General features: G+C 56.4%; 5 protein-coding genes across 5 annotated transcripts; 2 read left to right on the forward strand and 3 right to left on the reverse strand.

Moving 5' to 3' along the window:
- Positions 1 to 1,113: 1,113 nt before the first annotated feature.
- On the reverse strand, positions 1,114 to 5,266 carry B0I36DRAFT_259047 (Hydantoinase B/oxoprolinase-domain-containing protein; the record flags this gene model as incomplete). The annotated part of the gene is made up of 3 exons (XM_046151096.1): positions 1,114 to 2,030; positions 2,098 to 4,230; positions 4,289 to 5,266. 3 exons carry the CDS (start codon positions 5,264 to 5,266, stop codon positions 1,218 to 1,220), a joined length of 3,924 nt encoding a protein of 1,307 aa, XP_046017961.1. The 3' UTR covers positions 1,114 to 1,217.
- Positions 5,267 to 6,301: 1,035 nt separating this feature from the next.
- B0I36DRAFT_343733 (fungal-specific transcription factor domain-containing protein) lies at positions 6,302 to 8,792 on the forward strand (the record flags this gene model as incomplete). Its single annotated transcript, XM_046156189.1, has 4 exons — positions 6,302 to 6,339; positions 6,430 to 7,261; positions 7,300 to 7,660; positions 7,717 to 8,792. The coding sequence occupies 4 exons, from the start codon at positions 6,302 to 6,304 to the stop codon at positions 8,790 to 8,792; spliced, it is 2,307 nt and encodes a 768-aa protein (XP_046017962.1).
- Positions 8,793 to 9,603: 811 nt separating this feature from the next.
- B0I36DRAFT_370843 (major facilitator superfamily domain-containing protein) lies at positions 9,604 to 11,223 on the reverse strand (the record flags this gene model as incomplete). Its single annotated transcript, XM_046159954.1, is given in 3 exon segments — positions 9,604 to 9,825; positions 9,943 to 11,138; positions 11,151 to 11,223. The coding sequence occupies 3 exon segments, from the start codon at positions 11,221 to 11,223 to the stop codon at positions 9,604 to 9,606; spliced, it is 1,491 nt and encodes a 496-aa protein (XP_046017963.1).
- Positions 11,224 to 14,148: 2,925 nt separating this feature from the next.
- B0I36DRAFT_309588 (NUDIX hydrolase domain-like protein) lies at positions 14,149 to 15,552 on the forward strand. The gene has a single exon (XM_046152153.1). The coding sequence runs from the start codon at positions 14,314 to 14,316 to the stop codon at positions 15,202 to 15,204; it is 891 nt and encodes a 296-aa protein (XP_046017964.1). The 5' UTR covers positions 14,149 to 14,313; the 3' UTR covers positions 15,205 to 15,552.
- A 3-nt stretch (positions 15,553 to 15,555) lies between these two features.
- On the reverse strand, positions 15,556 to 17,747 carry B0I36DRAFT_309590 (major facilitator superfamily domain-containing protein). Its single transcript, XM_046152154.1, has 4 exons — positions 17,201 to 17,747; positions 17,022 to 17,113; positions 16,816 to 16,941; positions 15,556 to 16,735 (listed from the first exon to the last, which is right to left on the reverse strand). Exons 1-4 carry the CDS (start codon positions 17,431 to 17,433, stop codon positions 15,768 to 15,770), a joined length of 1,419 nt encoding a protein of 472 aa, XP_046017965.1. The 5' UTR covers positions 17,434 to 17,747; the 3' UTR covers positions 15,556 to 15,767.
- Positions 17,748 to 19,492: the final 1,745 nt, after the last annotated feature.

Consider the following 19,492-nt stretch of genomic DNA (forward strand, 5'->3'; position numbering starts at 1 on the left):
GCCCTGATGTGCAGCAGATGAATTCAAAAGTCCGACAACAGGTTGCGGGAAGTGAAGCACCAGCTCGGATTCAGTGAGAGAATACCGCCCAGTTCCACCCAATCAGAGCCTGAGAAACTTGCAGAGTGATCCAAAGGCGCACTAGAATGAGCCAGGGGCTAGCGAAACGCTTGTCCAGAGGGTCTCAGTACAAACGAGCCAATCAGACAACTCAGACTACCAGGGTTTCTCCCGTTTTGGGCCGTCCGGCGCTGACGGTCCTGTTGCTATTCTTGGCACAGCCACTTCTGCACTCTTCATTCTTTCCTCTTTCGGCTAGATATTTATCTGTGTTTGAGCCGCAGCCGTGGCATCTCAGATTATGGGCTTGGTTTCAGGCAGCAAGGTATGCAGGCCAGCTCTGGCATGTCAGCTTGTCTTTGTCCCGCATTTTCAGCGCGGGATTGTGCCCCATTGTCAAACGTAGCGTAAGGCAACGAGATACTTTAAGTGGCTGTGCCAGGCTGCCACAAAACGACTACCCGCAGCACGGAAGTACCCGACAACTGTTATCATGATACCTCAATAAACCATGCCCGTTAGGGGAATTGGGAAAGCAGGGACTGTATCAGCATCGCAGCGACAAAAGAATCTTAAGTCTGCCATTGGCGCAGTCTGCAGCCCAAAGCGCCCTTTATCACATCGCATACTCTCCACAGACTCGGATTCAGCGGGGAATACGTTATTAGCTCCTGCGTGAGCGCGTTCGCGGCGCCCATGGTATCTGATCCTTGCTCTTCTCTTTAAACACGGGAGCTCGAGCGGGTTCTAGTTGCCAGCTTGAGCGAGACTTTGGGTGAAGGCATCCACATTATTTTCACACACGCAGAGAGACGCAGAGGGACGCGCGTCGGCTTTTGGCATATTCGACAATATTCTCAGTCCAGTCCTACATTGACGACCAGGTAATATAAAGATACGGCCGGAGCCACCTTGTTGTCACATCACAATTGCGATGAGCATAAGTAGATAGTACGGCACCGAGGCTGGGCATTTCGGAATGGAAGAATATCATGTTTGTTGCGCTGTGTGGTTTCCGACAACAACACTGCCACCTTCAGCAGATACATCATTCATGTATTCGCCTGGCTGTATCTAGCATCACAGGAGCAGCGTGTGCTATTGAGAAGTGTTTATTAAATTGACCACCAAACTCCGCCATAATTTCACCGCCGGACCTAATTACCAGTGGCTATGCTATTCCTCACACCCAATGTCCCGTTCGTCATATGCCGCCTCAAATCCCCGGTCCCATTGACCGCAGGCTCCAGGGCTGCCGCCTTTGACGAGCCCCAGCCACCACCGCCAGGCGTCCTGATGATGATGCGATCGCCAGCCTGGAAGTGGCTGGTCTTCCTCGGGCCTAGCGAGGTCATCCTCGTGGCTCCCGTTACAGGGTCGCGCCGAACCCAGATGTTCTCGCCTCTCTGACCGTCTTCGCCGCCCTCGAGTCCATACGGCGCCGTGACTCTCCTGTCCGTCAGAACTGAGACCTGCAATGGGCTGCGGAACTCAATATCCCTGATGCACCCATCGCCGCCGCGGTACTGACCGGCACCGCCGCTACCTTTCCGGATTGAGAACTCGTGAAGGATCACGGGGTAGCGCTTCTCGAATATCTCTGGATCGGTGATGCGTGTGTTTGTCAGATGTGTGTGTACTCCGCTGGCTCCGTGCCAGCCAGGGCCGGCGCCAGCGCCACCCGCGATAGTCTCATAGTAGCCAAAGCCCTTGGTCACTAGGCCAGTGACAGGATCAGTGCCGCCACAACCAAAGGTCAAGTTGTTCATGGTGCCTTGTGATGCTGCTGCTGCGTTGAAGGCGCGGAAAATGAGGTCTGCAAGTTTCTGCGATGTTTCGGTGGTGCAGCCAACAGTTGCGGCCGTTGGTGATGGGGACAGGATAGTGTTCTCTGGGCAGACCACCTTGATAGGTTCTAGACAACCCTGGTTCAGAGGAATATCTGCTGATATCATGGAGCGGAGACAGTACTATCCACGGAGAACAATAGGTTAGCAAATTTGCTCAGAAACCAAAGATCTGGTGTGAAAAGCTTACCATAATCACAGAGTAAGAGCACGTCGGTGGCGCATTCAGATTGCCAGAATGCTCAGGTCCGGTGCCAGTGAAATCAAAGACTGCCTCGCCTGAATCCTTGTCGATAATGACCTTGAGCTGAAAGCGGATGCCATCGTCATTGTACTCGGTAGCCTCGAGGACACCACCCTCGTACTTTGTGGCAAAAGACTTGAGTAGCTCGCGGACAGCCTGGGCAGCATTCTCCTGGATGGCTTTCATGTACAGCTGCACGACCGGCCAAGTGAATTCTTTGATCAGATCCCGGATGAGCTCGATGCCCTTCTGGTTGGACGCAACGGCAGCCTTGAGATCTGCAAGATTATCGCTCAAGGTGCGCGTGCCGCTGCAACCTGGATATGACGCCGGGTCGTCGTAAAGATGCTTCACCAGGCCCTCCTCATCAAAGACACCCTCTTTGATCATCTTGAACGACTCAATTGCGGCGCCTTCCTGCCACAATTCAGTCGAGTTAGGTGGCATCGACCCAGGGGCTATACCACCAACATCGGCATGGTGACCCCGGTTCGCAACGAAGAAGATGATCTCCTTGGGATCTTCCTCGTTGTCAAAAACGGGGGTGATTGTTGTGATATCCGGCAAGTGCGTACCCCCAGCTTGAGGGTGGTTGCTAATGATGACGTCGCCAGGCTTAAGCTCCCCGGGCTTGTAACGTTGAGCTTGGTAAGCGATCGCTGTGCTCATAGAGCCAAGGTGACTTGGAATGTGGGGGGCGTTGGCAACAAGGCCACCATCCGCTGAGAAAACTGCGCATGAGTAGTCGAGTCTCTCCTTGATATTCACTGAAATAGATGTCTTCTCCATGGTGTGACCCATCTGCTCGGCGACAGTCATGAAACGGTGACCGAAGACACTAAGCTGGACAGGGTCGACGACGTCCGTTGAGACGGTCTGCTGCTCAGACTTGCTGACCTCAAGGATAACGTGCTCCGGCAAAATGAAAGCCTTGCTAAGGTGATCCACAACGATCGTTTGCGTCTTGTCGATGATCATGGCCGGGCCATTGATCTGTACGCCTGGACTGATTGCATCAAGGCGGAAGACGCTGACCTCGGTCCAACCGTGCTTCTCGAAGAAGACCTTGCGGGAGAAGACTGGTGTAGGAACTGGGGTGAGTCCGTCAGACTTATATCGCTGAAGATCCTTGAAAGGACTTGCTATGTTCAGGCTGCGGGTGGTGCCGATACTGCGTACGCGGATGTCATCCACGAGAATATCTCTTGATTGTGAGAAGCCAAATTCTTGAGAGTGGCGAGCTGTGAAGGCATCCGCGAATTCAGAGAGGTTTGCCGGTTGGGGAATCATGAGGGAAGTGTCGCTGCCCTTGTATCTCATATTGAGGAAGCACTGGTGCTCAATTGCAGATGTCTCGAAGCCTTGTGCAGCGAGGCCCTGGCTTCCTTTGGCAGACAAGGTCTCAAGCCGCCTGGTCAGTTCTGGAAGCACCTGCTCTGAGAATGTCAAAGCCGTGGGCTCCTGGTTCTCAATGACGACATCCGCAAGAGCCATGCCATATGCGGAAAGAATACTGGAGTACCTCGGGATGATAGCTTTCTTGATGCCCAGATCGCGAGCGATGAAGACAGCATGCTGACCACCAGCTCCGCCGAAACTGCCAAGATTATGACTCGAAGCCCCATAGCCACGCCCTTCGCTGAGCGTCCTGATCGGACGTGTCATTGTCGCATTGGCGATAGACAAGAACCCCAGCGCCAGACTTTCCGGAGTGAAAGGCTCGCCGCCTTCCTCCTTCTCACTGTTGACAACTTCAGTGAGCGCCTTGAACTTCGCCACGACAACATCGTGGTCGAGCGTACGCGGGAAAAAGTCCGGAATTATCCTGCCGAGGAGGAAGTTGGCATCCGTGACCGTCAAAGGTCCTCCCTTGCCATAACACGCTGGACCAGGGTTGGCACCAGCGCTGCTGGGACCGACTTTGAGCAGCCCGTTCTCCCACGACAGGATGGAGCCTCCGCCAGCCGCAACTGTGTTGATGTCGAGTTGGGGTGTCTGTATTGTGACCTCGGCAAGCGTGCTCTCGAAAATGTGTTCAAAGGCGCCCGCGTAACGAGCAACGTCCGTGCTGGTGCCGCCCTATTAAAAAATCGTTAGCTTCTTCCTTTCGCTTACTCGCTGTCACGCGTGGACGAACCATATCAAAGCCAAGCACGGGAGTGCCATCCTCATCGTCATAACACGTCTTGGCCAGGCCGACGACGCCGCCTGCTGGTCCGCTCAATACGCCTTTAAGACCAGTGAACTTGGTCCAGCTTGTCAGCCCACCATCGGACTGCGAAATCAGAAGCTTGTTGGCGCTCTCGTCCTCCAGGCGGCCCTTGAAGCCTTTCCGGAAGCTCTCCAGATATGTATAAGTCATCGGGGTCAGGTATGCGTCAGCAACTGCCGACTGGCTGCGAGGCACGAACTTGGCCATGCTCTGCAGCTCGGAAGACGCCGAGACCTTGAAGCCCATCTCCTCGGCTACCCGCGCGACCTGGACTTCGTGGTCCGGAAATGTGTACGAGTGCATAAAGCCAATTGCAACATTCGCAATGCCTTTGGTCTTGAGAAGTTCGAGGTCACGCCGCACACTATCAAGGTCTGGCCTCTTGATGATGCGGACCAGCTCGCCTGTCTGGCCCATGACAAGGTCTGGATCTGATGTGTAGTCGATGGGCTGAGGATCTGGATTTTCGCTGAAGCCCTCAATGGTCACGCGCTCGTCAACCTCGACGACCGCTTCGTAGAGCTGACTCAGCCGCCGTACGGACAGGTCAAACAGGTCCGGCCTGGTCTGGTTGCCGATGAGGAGGCCATCGCGGAGGCCTTTAGTGGTAAGGAATGCGACACGGTCTCCCTTCCTCTCGAGAAGAGCATTTGTGGCGACAGTGGTGCCCATGCGGATGGACTCGACAGGCTCGAGGTCGAGCAGGGTGCCTCGCCGTATTGTGGTACAAGTAGCAATCTCGAGGATCTGCCGGATGCATTCTGTGGGGGCGTCATCGTACTCTTCGGGGCATACAGAGAGCACCTTGAAGACAATGTGCTCTGACCGTCCTGGCACTTCGGCCCAGGCGTCTGTGAAGGTGCCACCACGGTCGATGGCGATCCGGATGCCACGCTGTGCCATGACGAAGGAGACTGTGTATGTGATGCCGGCTCAACTGGAGGCAGTAAAAGAGAGACAGGCCAAGGCAAGAAGCAGAGAGGTGTTTTCGACAGCCCTTCAAAATATCTGAGACACGGGATGCGCAAGGCGCAATGATATACCATCCATCACTCGAAGTCTGACAAGCCGGGTATCAATCCGTTCCAGATGCCGGCTGCCCATGACGAGATCTGCACGCCCCATGGCGGAGCCCGGCCTGTCTGGCTTCCCAAGCCGATCATTTGCGCGACGTCGGCGTCGGCTGCATCCCGGCAGATGGCCAGCTCGCCGAGATGGCGTTGCTCATGACCTTGGATAAGGTGTGGCAGCCCTGCAGGGCGAGCTGAGCAGCGGCCGGCAGTTGGTGAGATGCCGTGCTGGAAGGGATCCACCGCCAGGCGGCAAGTTTTGGCTTGCCGTCCCGGCAAACGGTATCTCGAACGACGGGCGCCCCCACCCCCAGCCGCCGGCTCACCAGCTCTTGCCGGCGGCTTCGACCTCGTCCGTCCCACCTTCACCCCCGGCCGTCGCACATCGATAACACACCAACGTGACACCAACCTGGGAAAGCGGAGGAGCTGTTCACCCTTTCGACACCCTGCTCATATCTTCCCAGTCCAAGTGGCCGATTGCGGTCTTGTTACATAAGGTCAGGATCCACTCTCGTCCCCGCGAGCCGGTAATTACGGATCATCTCTGGACAATCCAGCACTGCCTGAGTTGACACCAGCAGCCCGGTATTGTGCGCCTCCCCGCATCCGACCCCAGTGCTTGGTCGATGGCTGACTAGCTTGGGTGGATGGTAGACATTCAGACTGCGGGCAGAGCTTGATTCGGCTCACAGGAGCCACGAGTGGATAGCCAGAATCAATAGTCTCATTCCTGCCACTGCGGTTACAACAGCCCACGGGGTATCCTTCGTATCTTCGAGCGACTTGATTTCGATGTCGCAGGGCCTCGTGTGGCCGCGTAGGCGAGCAAACGCCATCGATACATGGCCGTGGACAACAAGTTGTTATGGCTAGTCCACAGAAACCGCGGCGGCTGTTGGCAGCGTAAGTACTCATGAACTGTCGAGTGCTTGCGTCTTTCTCTGAGTGCTGCTTGTGTGACCCGGGACTGACCTTGCGCATCAACTGTTGCAGCTGCCATCCATGCCACAAGCACAAGACTCGATGCTCTGGAGACCAGCCTTGTCAGGCATGTGTCTCGAGCGGTCGTGCGATGGAATGCGAGTATCCGCGCAAAGAGCGCAAGGTGCCCATTTCAGAGGCATACCTGCGCAGGCTCGAAGCCGACAGCAAACGGTTCCGCGAGTATGCCAGCGCGCAGAAGAACCTACAGTCCTCCGCCACGCAGCTCCCTACGCCAGACCCCGCCCAGCAGGCGGGAGGCAGCGGCAACACGGACGACGAGCTGCCTCTCTCCCATGAGGAGTCCAATATGCTCAATCCTCTCTTTGATCCTCAGGGAAGGGAGCCTGCCGACCGCCGGGCCCTCTCCGCGGTTGACTCTGACTTCATCGGGGAAGCATCGTGCTCTGCCTTCAGCGACCGCCTGCTGCAGTGCTTTGATGACACCTACACGCCAGCAAAGGCGGGATTCTCAAGCTTCCTACGGCTTGACCCCCCAAATCATGCTCCGAGCAATGAGTCCTTCCCCGAGCGAATGCACGCCAAACTTCTATTGAATGTCGCAAGGCGCTTCATCGGCAACTATCATCCTTTGTTTCTCGAAGTCACCTTCATGAAGGAAATGGACGCTGTCTATCGGCGGGAGATAAATCCTCCCAGTCTATGGCTTTGCAAATTCTACGCTCTGATGGCCCTCGGAGAGATCTATTCGAACCGCAGAGGCGTCGACAATAACGGTCTCGTCCCAGGCGCAAGGTACTACGAACGTGCTGTCGACATGTTTCAAGACAAGGACATCTACGAGGAACCTCTCTTGATTCATGTCGAGATATTGACCTTACTGGTAAGAGTTTAGGACTGTGCTTGAATCCATCAGTGTAGAGGCTAACCCTCATAACAAAGGGTTGGGCATCCAATATCTTTGGCCGTGTGCGGACAGCATATCATTACAGCGGCGTGGCTATGCGGCTTGCCATGAGTATGGGAATGCATCGTGCCGCAACAAGCAGCAGCACTCTGACCCCAGTGGAGAGAGAGAGTAGAAGACGAGCGTGGTGGGTGCTCTACTTCTTCGATCGCTTCTCTGCTTCCAAACTCGGTCAGCCTGTCAGTGTTCGTGACGAGGACATTGATGTCGAGATGCCTAGCATGGACGGATTGACCGAGGAGGAGAGGGCAGAGTTTCTGGATCCTGAGCCCCTGGTGATCAACACCAAACTGGGGCGCATCATAGGGAACATTTGTAAGGGCAACCCCGTTGCCCCGTGACGATACGTATTTAGGCTGACTCTCTCCCAGTGACGGACGTATACGGCGTGCCCAACAGTCGTAGAGGGCTTTGCATCCGCGGGGTGCACAGAATCCTCAAGCAACTCCGGTCTTGGTATGATGAGCTACCACGAGACCTGCGATTGAAGGAGAGAGGCACACCTCGACCTGTGGCAAGCCTTCACCTCGCATATAACCAGTGCATTATTCAGACTACTCGGCCTGTCTTGTTACACTTGTTCAAATCCCAGTTCCAGTTGGGAAAGTCAGGCCGTGACCAGCAGCGAGAAGCCGCAGCTGAACAGCAACAGCCACCTGCTCTGCGCCAGCAATCCAAATTCTCTCCTATAACCCTTGCTCTCGCGGAAAGCTGCGTCAACGCCGCCCGGTCGTCCAGCCGCATTGTCGAAGGCCTCTTTCTTGATGGCGCCATCGCGAGCTATGGCTACTGGGACGCACACCACATCTCTTCAGCTGCCCTGATTCTCGTGATCTCGGCCGTCATGAAGCCTGCCGCAGTGACTTCAGAAGCTTTGGAGACGCTCCTGAGCATACTTCGATCTATCAAGAAAGACGGAAACATACCAGCTGTGGACTTTTGTGACAGGCTCTCGCAAGTCCAGGCTCGGGTTTTCAGCTTGAGATGCAAGATACAGGGGCAGGCAGGGCACGAGCATGATTTGCACAGCCCAAGGCGACAGCAGGAGCAACAAGATCAGCCGTCGACCCCACATGTGGAGGGGATTAATCGCCAGAAATCAGGGCAAATGCTAGCAGACCACATGGCAGCGGCAACCTCTCTGTCATCTTTGTCCTCTGCCTCCTTCGCAAACACTCCTCCACAAGACCGGCCACAGTCGGATCATGCCCAAAATCTTGGCGGTACTAACGGCGACAGAAGTCACAATAACGGAAGCACGCCCCTTGATTGGTTTAGCACGGCGAACAACGTCCTGGCAGATCCGCTTATTGGCAGTTTTCTCAATGAGGCGCCGCAGATGGTGTGGACAGGGCCTGAGGGCAATGATATTTTCTTCACGGATAACAGTGGCGGTGGGGTGCTCGGGCCGTTTGCGTCTGAGACGGGCACGCACTTTCCGTTCTGATTTCTACTCCTTGGCGACATGATGATCTTGGCTTTCCGGTTGGTATGTAGCGTCGGCTACGGAGGTCTTTTTTCTCTCTTTTTTTCTCTCTCGGGATTCGAGCGAGCAACGTGTTGTTTTTCGGAGTTCTGGCAGCGATGGGGTTTGGGAAAGGGAGGGCCGGTATAGGGTTTTTTCTTGTCATAAGCAGGTTACGATGTGACGACTACTTTCAAGGTGTCCCACTTTCTCACGAACAGGCGCCTTGCTCAGTTGATCTTATGGTTGTGGGTTCGGCAATACCTTGTCTCATTCTCTGTGACCAACACAGAAGAGGCTGCCGAGTACCTAGATAGGCATGGGGTTTCTCAAGCATGTCAGTGTTTGGTATTTGTTGAAATTCGACCTCGCCTTCACATTGTGGATCATATCAATATCTTGCGGTATGACCAATTCTCATTTGCGTCTCGGGATATACGAGCATCACACTGCTGGAGAGTCTCAAGGGCAATAAAAAGTGATTGAGATGTCATCCCGTCCTTTTAGTCCTCTCTCACTAGAGAATGCTTAACAAGCAGGTGCCCTTGCACCTGCGCCTTAGAGACCAAACCATGACTATGCGAGACATAGCACAATGAAAGCACGACTGACATACTACCAATGATCTTGCTTCACAAGAATCGATTACATGTGACGTGTCTGCCTTCCTGCTCGCGGTCTGTCCTATCTCCAAATCCAGCACCCACGGACGCTAGACTCCCCTCGTAGCATTCAACATGCTCCTCAAGACACCCCTGTGCAGACAACCCCCAAGAGAAAAGCACAAAGACACTCAATAAGTATACCGGAAGCGCGGGTTGTACTCGCCAAGCTCCTCAACCTCGGCCTCGGACAGGCCCAGCACGCGCTTATCGACCTTGCCCGCGTCGCGCTGCGCGTTCTGGCGCTTAAAATACAGCCAGAAGGCGATGTAGATGAGGGTCGAGGTCGCGACAAATGCCATGGACACGGCGTGGCCCTTGATGAACTGAGGCGCGTCGATGGTCTGATAGAGCTGTTGTGAGGTCATGTCAGCTGCTGCTGGGCTCGGAAGGAAACCGAACAAGGGGGGTATTCGGGGAGAACTTGGGCGAAAAGCAACCGAGAATAGTTTGGGCACACAAAGACTTACGAATGGAGCAGGCACGCCGGCCGAGTTGCCAATTGTCAGCTGCAGCCCTGTGGCGACGGTGCGCTTGCCGTAGCGCGGGTTGTTGCTCGGCAGCCAGGCAAGGGGAATGCCCACGACCACGTACAAGCCCATGGCGGCGAGGAAGCAGCCAAAGTACTTGACGTTGCCCGGAGCGGGGCTGACGAGGATGGCGTAGCCGAGGGTGCACACGAGGCCGAAGGTGATGACGAAGACGGCGCGCTTCTGGGTGCGGTCCGACAGCCAGGCGACGACGAGGTAGGTGACGGCGCCGAGGGCGTAGCAGGGGATGGTGAGGGCCTGGACCTGCGCGTTGGACCAATTGCCGAGGCCGCGGATGATGGTGGGCAGGAAGGTCGAGTAGCCGTACAGGATGATGTCGCCGCCAAACTGGCCCACGCAGAAGAGCCAGATCTTGATGTCCTTGAGCCCCGCGTACACGTCGGCCTTGTGCATCAGGTCGCCGTTCTTGGTGCGGCCAATCTGCCGGAGCATGCGCGCTTCAATCAGCAGCCGCTCCTCGGGGGTCAGGTAGTGTGCCGAGTCCGGGTCGTCGGCCAGCCACCACCAGATAGCCACGCCGAGGAAGACGGTCGGGATGCCCTCAATGATCATGATCCAGCGCCAGCCATTCATGCCGGCCACACCTTCCATGAAGCCGATCGCGTAGGCCAGCAGGCCGCCCATGGAGCCGGCGATGGCCGCCGACACGAAGAGATAGCCGATTCGCAGTCCGTATTCGCGTTTTGTGTAGAACATGGTCAGGTAGATGGCAAGGCCGGGAAACAGGCCTCCTTCGAGTGCGCCAAGGATGATTCGGCATGCCACCAGACCAGCGAAATTCTGCACGAGACCGGTCATGGTAGCTACCAGCCCCCAGGCTACGGTGATGAAGGCGAGCCAACGCGACGGAGTAAACTTCTTGATTACGAGATTACTCGGAAGCTCCGACAAGATGTAAGTCACAAACAGGACGGAAACGGCGAGCTGATATTGGTTGCCTTCGAGGCCGAGATCCGACTCCATGTGGTAGATGCGCGCATTGCCGATATTGACGCGGTCAAGGAAGGAGAAGAGATACAGTAGCATGACAGGAGGGATGATCCAACGATCGAGCTTGCGAATGAGTGCCTTTTCCGCGGCCTCGTCGATGATTATGTCGGTGTTGTCGCCGGTGGCTGCCGTGGGACCTTGCTCGGCCTTCTTGAGGTCGTCGGTGGTGCCATTGGCAAAGTCGACGTCATCGTTCTTCGCGATAGCCATATTGGAGCGATGCCGTCAATTCTCTGAGCGACGGAAAGGGCAGTGGCAACCACGAGCTAATCCAAGAGGTCTGGGTTCAAGAGGCGGTGTTGTGTGTGGTCACAGAAGCGCGCCGTGTCGGTGGAGACACAACGTGGGGACCTTGAGGCTGTCTTAAGTAGCCGGAGGAGTGGTCTGCGGTCGAGCAATGGCAGCAATGGGCGCCATGTTGGAGTAGAAGAGCAGAAGTGCAAGGCTGCGGCGATTGTGGTGGTGCCCGGCAGGCAGGCCAAGCCGTGACGGTTTGTGTGTTATCGACGGCGCCGCGTGGAGGGCCAGCGGGTGTGGAGTAATTAGTGTTGATGCTGCGTAGGGACGTCACCGCCGGCCGGTGGACCCCCGGACTTCCTGGGCTCGCCGGCCCAGCGCTGCTCAGCTACCTAGGTACTGCAGGTGTAGCTGCACGCGCTATCCGGCAAGTCGTGGAGTTGCCGGAGCTGGTGCGCGGGCACGGCCCTCCTGGTGATCAGTCCCCAGCCCAAGATCAGCAGCCGATAAGCAGATACGCGATATCTTGCACGCCCGTGGGCGAGTCAGCATCCCGGCCACAGCACCCTTGAACGGCCAGACAGCACTCTCCCGGCAGGTAGGTGCCGCAAGCACAAAGGAGTCTGTCAAGCAAGGAAGGCTGGCAACCGAGACTGGAAAACTTGTCACATTGCCGGCCGACATCTCCATGGACACGACGAGATCATCCCAACTGGACACACGCCAGTCTCAAATGGTTTACTGCATGCACGCCGCGATGCTGCCCACGTGCTGGCCCCAGGACAGACCCTGCCACATTCCCCATGGGGTGCGGCAAGCATAAAAGTTGCCGAACGCGCTGTCCGCTGCTCGCCCGGGGAGAGCCCCAGGTATCAATCTTCAACGGCAGAAAGTGACAGTTTATGGGGCCACGAGTGGTCTTGATAGAACGGCGCACAATCAATGAGCCCCCGCCCGGTTTGTTGAGCCGTCCGTGCTGTGCTGTCGTCCTGAGAAAGCCTCTGCGTCCGCGGGGCATTTCATGATCGTGCCGACGGTGGTGTTGTGGCTTCTCGGCAAACTGTCCTCTGACTTAATGGGTCTCCATCAGCCGGCTGGCCCAATGCCTTCGTGCAAGCGCACGGAAGGCACAGATGTCCAGACAGCCCAGGCAGGCGCCTTCCTTGCCTGCACAGACAAGCGCCTAACATCCTCGCATCCGCACTCCATCCAGGCAGCCCCGATCTGTATCCTCACCCAGCCATCGTCAAGTTCCAGGCCGGCCCAAGCACTTGTTGGTCAATCCTGACGCGCACCGCCATTCTCATCCACGCCACACTTGCACCATTTTGCGAGACATCAGGAGCGCCGCCGGCTTGCAGTGTTGTCGCCATGCTTGGCAACATCCCTCAAAAGACAATCGGAACGCTTTCCGATGCATCATCCTTGTTCAAAGCCGCCTCTTTCCATCCTACCTATTGTCCCGTGCTCGATATCGTTGCCGACGGCTGAATCCTGCAGCGCAGGTGGCTTGTCTCAATATTGTCCGATGGTGTAGATGCTCATTCTCCGTGGCTGAACGCTGACAGACCGCCATCGGAAATCTCATCTTGTGCACCAATTGCCCCCAAGCGCCAATGCCTCCGCGATCCATTGGCCATGAGCAACTTGCCGCAATCGACGACGTCTGAAATGAGCCCTCTCGGAAGATTCGACTTCCGTGCTAGGCGTGCGTCGTCTAGACCTGGCCATTCGCCGAATGTCTCAATTCCGCCGCGCAGCGTGTCTGCCTGCTTCAGCTACTATGCTCTCCAGCATCGCCAGGCTTCCGCCCACTGGAAAGACTAGCTCAATGGCACCTTGTGACTCATTGCCGATGTTGTGCTGGAACTCCGATGGTAACGACAAGCACAGGACTGGCCCGACTGGGCAGCCTGGAGCTCGATGTATACCGAATACGACACCTCACAATGAAGTGCACGCCCAAGGGAGACGTTGCCATGCTTGCTTTTCAGCTTCAGCAACCTTGAGCAGGGGCGTCCCTCGCTTCAGCGCAACAGAGCAACCCATTTCTGATGTTGCCCGAGTCGGGCTGCGTTCGACCATAGCATGTCATCATCATGATTGCACGGAGAAGATGAGTCAGGCCATTGACAGGGACAGTTGAACGCAAGCACCCGTTTAGGACGGGCTAACCGTCCCACCGGTAAGCCAACAAACCCCTGCAAGCAGAGCCATTCGCGAGTGTTGATGTCTGTAGGCATGTTTCAGCGCTGAACATGACGACAACACGGTAGCTGCCGCGGCCAAGGGTCAGCAGGCGAGGGTTGTTACGGGGTACAGCCCAACCAGGACCCGAACTCATAGGGCAAGCAAGAAAAGCAATAGGCAGCCAAGAATCCACAGCAAATCGGAAAGCACGGACGACTTCCGGATGAGGAGAATGACCCTGGCTTCCTGCGATCGAGCATGTACAGAATCGGCCTCATGCAGATGCACATCAGCCGTTGCATCCACAAAAGACCCTACTCGCCGAGCTCGCTGATGGTTACAGCTCGTCCAGCATCAAGTTGTTCTCCTGTCCATGCATTGTCATTACATGCTGGGATCATCAATATGTCCCTGGGTGGAGGGCGGCACCTGCAGTTGCTGACAAAGTGCTGGGTCTCGCCAATGGGCAATGTCTGACCTGGCGTGACCGAGGGGTGATTAGAAGTATTTGTCGTATGATGAAAAATGGTCTTGTCTGCCAAACCTGATTACCTGCAGGCTGCGTCGCATTCACCGCAACTCGACAAAGAACAGCGGGCCGTTGCCTCGGGCATGCAGGCAGGGAGGCAGCACTTTTCGGCTCATTTCCACACAAAATGTCAGCCGAAGTCACATCGGCAACCGTACCCTTGCACGGCTCGGGTTGATATTGTATTTTGGCTGAAGTCTGGCCCATTCGGCCATTAAATTCTTCCTGTCCTCTGAGACAATGTATATGACAACAAATCAACGAACCTAACTATTCACTATTCTGAGCTCCGATTGTGTACCCTTACTCGACTGGCACTGCCCATAACGCAGACCTACAAAGCAATGGCTACAACCGGCCTTGTCCTTAGCCCTGCCATCGGGCGTCCTCGCGGTCACTATTCCGATGCATATGGCAAGCATGCGATGCTGCATAGCTCCCAGCCCACAAACCCAGAGATGATGGAGACCGGTCACATTGCCCCCGCGCCATTGCATTCATTTCAGTTCCCATTTCCGTCGCACATGGAACAGTATTTGGTGTCACCAGCAGACTTCATCCGGCAAAGTCATGGCAGGGTTCACAGAGTAGTCGCCGGCACCATCGTCATGCACAACATATCTGGAACCACAAAAGTGCTGCTCATGCAACGCAGCAGCCATGACTACATGGGCTCGCGATGGGAGGTGCCCGGAGGGTCGTGCGACGAGGACGACCAGAGCATCGTCGGCGCAGCCGCTCGCGAGCTACAAGAGGAGGCAGGGCTACAGATTGCGAAGGTGCTTGACATCGTCGAGGATGATCACGAATGGATCGACCATGACAAGGTCTGGCGCAAAATGACGTTTCTGGTTGAAGCTGTTGCGTCGGTCGCGGCTGTGGATTCTACTGGCACAGCCAAGTTGGACTACAATATTACAACCCTCGAACGTGGCGATGAAGAGCACTCCCTAACAGGTGCGAATGACGAGACGCACATTCTCGACAACAACCACAGTCCCTCCGATCCGATCCACAGAACGAACGGCACCAGGGAGGCGCCCACAAACGATCGGCCTCAGGTCACGCTTGACCCGAATGAGCATGAGGATTACGTCTGGGCATCCGAGGCCGAAGTCCAAGCGGGAACATGTGAAGGAAGATCTCTGGATTGGACAACGCCGGAGCAGAAGGCAGCAGTACTGCGGGCATTCACGATGGTGAATGCTTGTGCCGAGAAGCATGCCCAGGCATGAAGGATGAGGATGAACGTATATTCCCTTCCGGCAATTTCCTTCACCCAGTGGCTCCCCGCCCACCTCCCCTCAGCTCCGTTTCGCTTTGGCTCAACTTACTCGATCGAGATAGACCAACCAGGCGTGCTGCTTGCTGCCAACTCTTCAGCAAACCCTCTCCGGTGTATCGAGAGGGGCAAAAATATATTCTTGCATAGAGTGAGTCATAAGATCGCTTCGCAGCGACCATGTTAGCCCAGCATATACTAGACTTGCATATAACCTTGTCTCCACACATCGAGGCAAGAGGGGAAGCTCGAACAATCACTAAACCTTCATTGTTGCATTCACAAAGCGCGTAAGATTATTCATGTCTCGTGAATTTCGATATATGCTATTTCGTCTATAGCTCATGCCATGACGCCTCCGGACGGTGAATCTTCTGCATGCCACTGAATGCAACTGCAACGTTGTCATTGCAGCAAGGTTGTTGATGCCGATGTTCAATACACAATGATGCCTACAACCAACATGCTTCCCACCAAAAAGGCCCCCACCAATTATTCATATATCTCTTTCAGTCTCTACTGGTAGTGCTTGGCCTCGTGGTGCGAGTCGGTGCCCACGGCGGCGACCTCGCCCTTCTCGATCTCGACGACCGCGGCGTCGGCCGACGCGCCAATGCCAATCTCGGTCTCGGTGAAGGCGTCGGTGTTATTGCGGTAGGCGGGGACAAAGTTGACGGCGAACGAGTAGGTCGAGGCCATGACGAAGAAGATGAGGGGGATGACCATGGCCATACCCGTGCCCTTGTGGTCGGCGACGACACCGGTCAAGGGAGGGACGACGGCGCCGCCGAGGACACCGCCGACGATGAAGCCGGAGCCGCGCTTCGAGTGGCGGCCGAGGCCGCGCATGCCGAGGGCAACAATGGTGGGGAAGCAGATGGACTCGAAGAAGAGGACAATGTAGAGCATCGAGATGCCGACGTTGTGGCCCTGGGTGATGGCCGGGGCGAGGAAGATGACGCAGCTGGAGAGGAAGACGAGGAAGACGATGCGGGGCTTGACAAACTTCATGAGGATCACACCGACGAACCGGCCCAGCGCGAAGGCGCCCTGCGCGCCGGCGAACAGCTGCGAGGCCATGACGTCTCCAGACTCCGGGCGCGTCGAGTCGACGTAGTTGATGAAGAAGGAGGCGATGGCGACCTGCGCGCCCGTGTAGCAGAACTGGGCGAACGCGGCGTGGAACAGGCGGTACTGCTTGCGGAAGGGCTTGTCGCCGGACCCGGCGTGCGTCTCGGCGGCCTGGTACGCCATGTCGGCGTCGGTGATCTCGGGGATGTCGCTGAGGAAGAAGAGCACGGCGAGCATCAGGACGAAGGCCGCAATGGCAATGTACACCCACTTGACGTTGGCCATGGCCGCGTTCTCGTCCTCGAGGCCGAAGAAGGCGTACGAGCCAATCAGGGGGGCCAGGATCGTGCCGATGCCGTTGAACGCCTGGGACAGGTTGATGCGCATCTCGGAGTAGCGGGGAGGACCACAGACTGTGTTAAGGGAAAATGGTCAGCTTTCCTGATGGTTGTTTGGAGGTTTTTGTTTTTTTCCTGCGTGGGGAAGGCCTTACCGGTGATGTATGGGTTGGCAGCGGTCTCAAGCGAACCCAGACCGTTACCAATGATGAAGATGGCAACACAGAACCCAGCGAAGGAGTGAGCCTCAATGCAGGGCCAGGCGACGAGGGCACCAACACCTATTAGGACAAAAACTTGTCAGTACCAGAAACAAAATCGCCATTTGTGGAGGGTCGTTCGAATCCCGACGGAAACGTACAGTAAAGGAAGAGACCCCAGATGAAGGTGGCACGGTAGCCATAGTGACGCAGGATCCAGTTGGCGTGTCCGAGAGAGGCGAGAGGGTAGGCGCTAGACGGAGCACATGATTGTTAGCTTGCTGCGTGGACGAAATGACACCAATCGATCAATTCTTTGTTGTGTGCGGTTTCAACTCACCCAAAGTAGGCGGCCTGGAGACCAGCGGAACGCGACTTCTCGATGCCGAGAGCGTTCTGGAAGTGCTTGTTGAGGGTGTCGAGCAGGCCGTATGAGAAACCCCAGAGGAAGAAGAGGACGGTGACGAGAGCGATGGGATAGACGGACTGGCGGAGGGTGAGCTCGGCAGCCTTGGTCCGCTGGTCGTCTCGGGCCTTTAGCGACCGCCGCTTGACAAACTCCTTGAAACCCATGGTGGCAGATCTGGGAAAGAGAGAGAGGGGGGGGGGAGAGAGAAGTGGACTCTGAAGATGCGTCGAGGCCCAAGGAAGTCTTCTCGCAACGATGAGATGTCGTGCAAGGCGCGGGTGGCACGGAGAGGCTTGTGAGCACGAGGAGGAGGCGGGGGGGATGACCAAAGACTTATATACACCTCTAGCTGGCGGGCATGAGATCGGCGTAGTCGATGGTGGTGTGGCCTGGCACGTGTGGTGGTACTCGCGTGCCTCGAGCGCATACACAAACCTTGTACTAACTAACCCGCCTTGACAGTCCAGTGTGATTTGCTCGGGGCCAGTCTACTCCGACATAAGCTCTGACCGAGGGAAAGAAAAGACCCGCCGCGAATCGAAACCCAGACCAAGGCCCCGTTTCGGTGCAGGGCATGGCCCCCCCTCCATGTTTTCTCCATGATGCCATCTCCATGGGGAATTCCTGGGAGCCCCACTGCGGCGCCACTTGGTCAAGTGCCGGGACCACCACCACCACCACCACCACCACTACCCAACCAAGGTCGCCAGCCATTCATTCATTCTGCCCTGATTCCCCTCGCGCTGGCCCATTCGCCCGCCGGGTGATTTCCCCTTCAAGAAATCACCCGACGGTTCCCCTCAGTGCCACGGGCGTAAATACCCAAGGTGAGGAGATGCCATGAGGAGAAAAAGACCACTACTTGGGGATTTTTTGGTATGGTTTGGTGAGACCAGCTGAGGAGGCTGTTGGAGATGGGAGGAGCCTTTCGCAGAAACACCCGCTGGTTCCATACATGCCATACCTGCTGCAGTCTACTGATCCATGCCATGCCATGCCATGTTGTCCACCACCACCACCCTCATCTCATCCACCCGTCCGCATCGCGCCATTGTGATGAGTGAGGCCCGCACAGCGGTCGAGGCCGTCATGCTGGAGTGATTCCTACCCCAACACTTGCAGTGTGGGAACGGCCCACCCGAGACGATGCGGGGATGGCGAATCAGCAGCTGGCGGAGGATGGGTCGCTGCTCCCACAATTGCACCGAGCCCGCCCGCCTTGGCGTGCCTTCCCCCATTCCCCAAGGGGCCCCGTCCCTTCTAGCTCCTGCTTCCTCCACTGCTGCCCACCGTGTCCCTGTCCGTCCTCGTCCTCCTGCTAGTCTTCCAAGGTTCTTCTCTGCCTCCTTCTCTCGCCACCAAATGGCCTTGGCAGCCGATTCGCTCCAACACCACCTCTGCTCCTCGTTCTAGCCTGTTCCCCGCCGGCTCCTTTGGTGGCTTCTTGTCTTTGTTTCCCCTCCAATGAAGCCGCTGCCCTTCCCTCTCCTCGGGGCGGCCGCCGCTCTTCTGGGGTCATTCGCAAGCGAACGCGGAACTTACCCCAGCCCAGCCTCATCAGAGCTGGAAAACAACTACTGAATTCATGGCATTGCTGCTTTCCCATCCGTTCTAGACTTCAGCCTTGCCTGCACCGCATATCCACCGCGGCACATACACCAATGCTCAAGGTCCATGCCACAGTGGATTTCGCCGAGTGGCTTGCAAGAGGCGTTTTTCAAAAGCACCACCACCAACAAACATCTCGCCGGCCGCTGAATTGCTCGGGCCCTGCGTTTGAGCCTCCTCCTCATGACTCCTGACCCCTGCTCGCCCACCTGGCTGAGCGCCCCCATGCTTGTCCCTCCGCCGCGTCAGCCAAGCCTCGAGCACCGAAAGGGAATGAATGGCTCTGGGCACAGATGCAAGGAATATGGCACTAAAGAGCTGTCGGTCGAAACGCCCAGGGCAATCTGCTCCTTTACTCCTCAAAGTGGAAACAAGCTATTCCTCGCGCTAACTCGATCTAAACTCTACTTTGAGCAGCCTCGAGGCTACTGCCCATCCAGCTAGAGGCACAGATCACGCGTGTGCTCGTTACGGCGTTTCTCTTCCATGATGGCTTGCCATTCCTTGATCGAAAATTAACCCAGATATGCCATTGCCGACATCTCACAGGGAAGCACGCTGGTGCAGATGTCCATGTCTCACCACAGCAACGCCGCATTGGCTTTCAGCCCCCCC

This window comes from Microdochium trichocladiopsis, assembly GCF_020744255.1.
Source record: "Microdochium trichocladiopsis strain MPI-CAGE-CH-0230 chromosome Unknown B0I36scaffold_1, whole genome shotgun sequence".
Lineage (NCBI taxonomy): Eukaryota > Fungi > Ascomycota > Sordariomycetes > Xylariales > Microdochiaceae > Microdochium > Microdochium trichocladiopsis.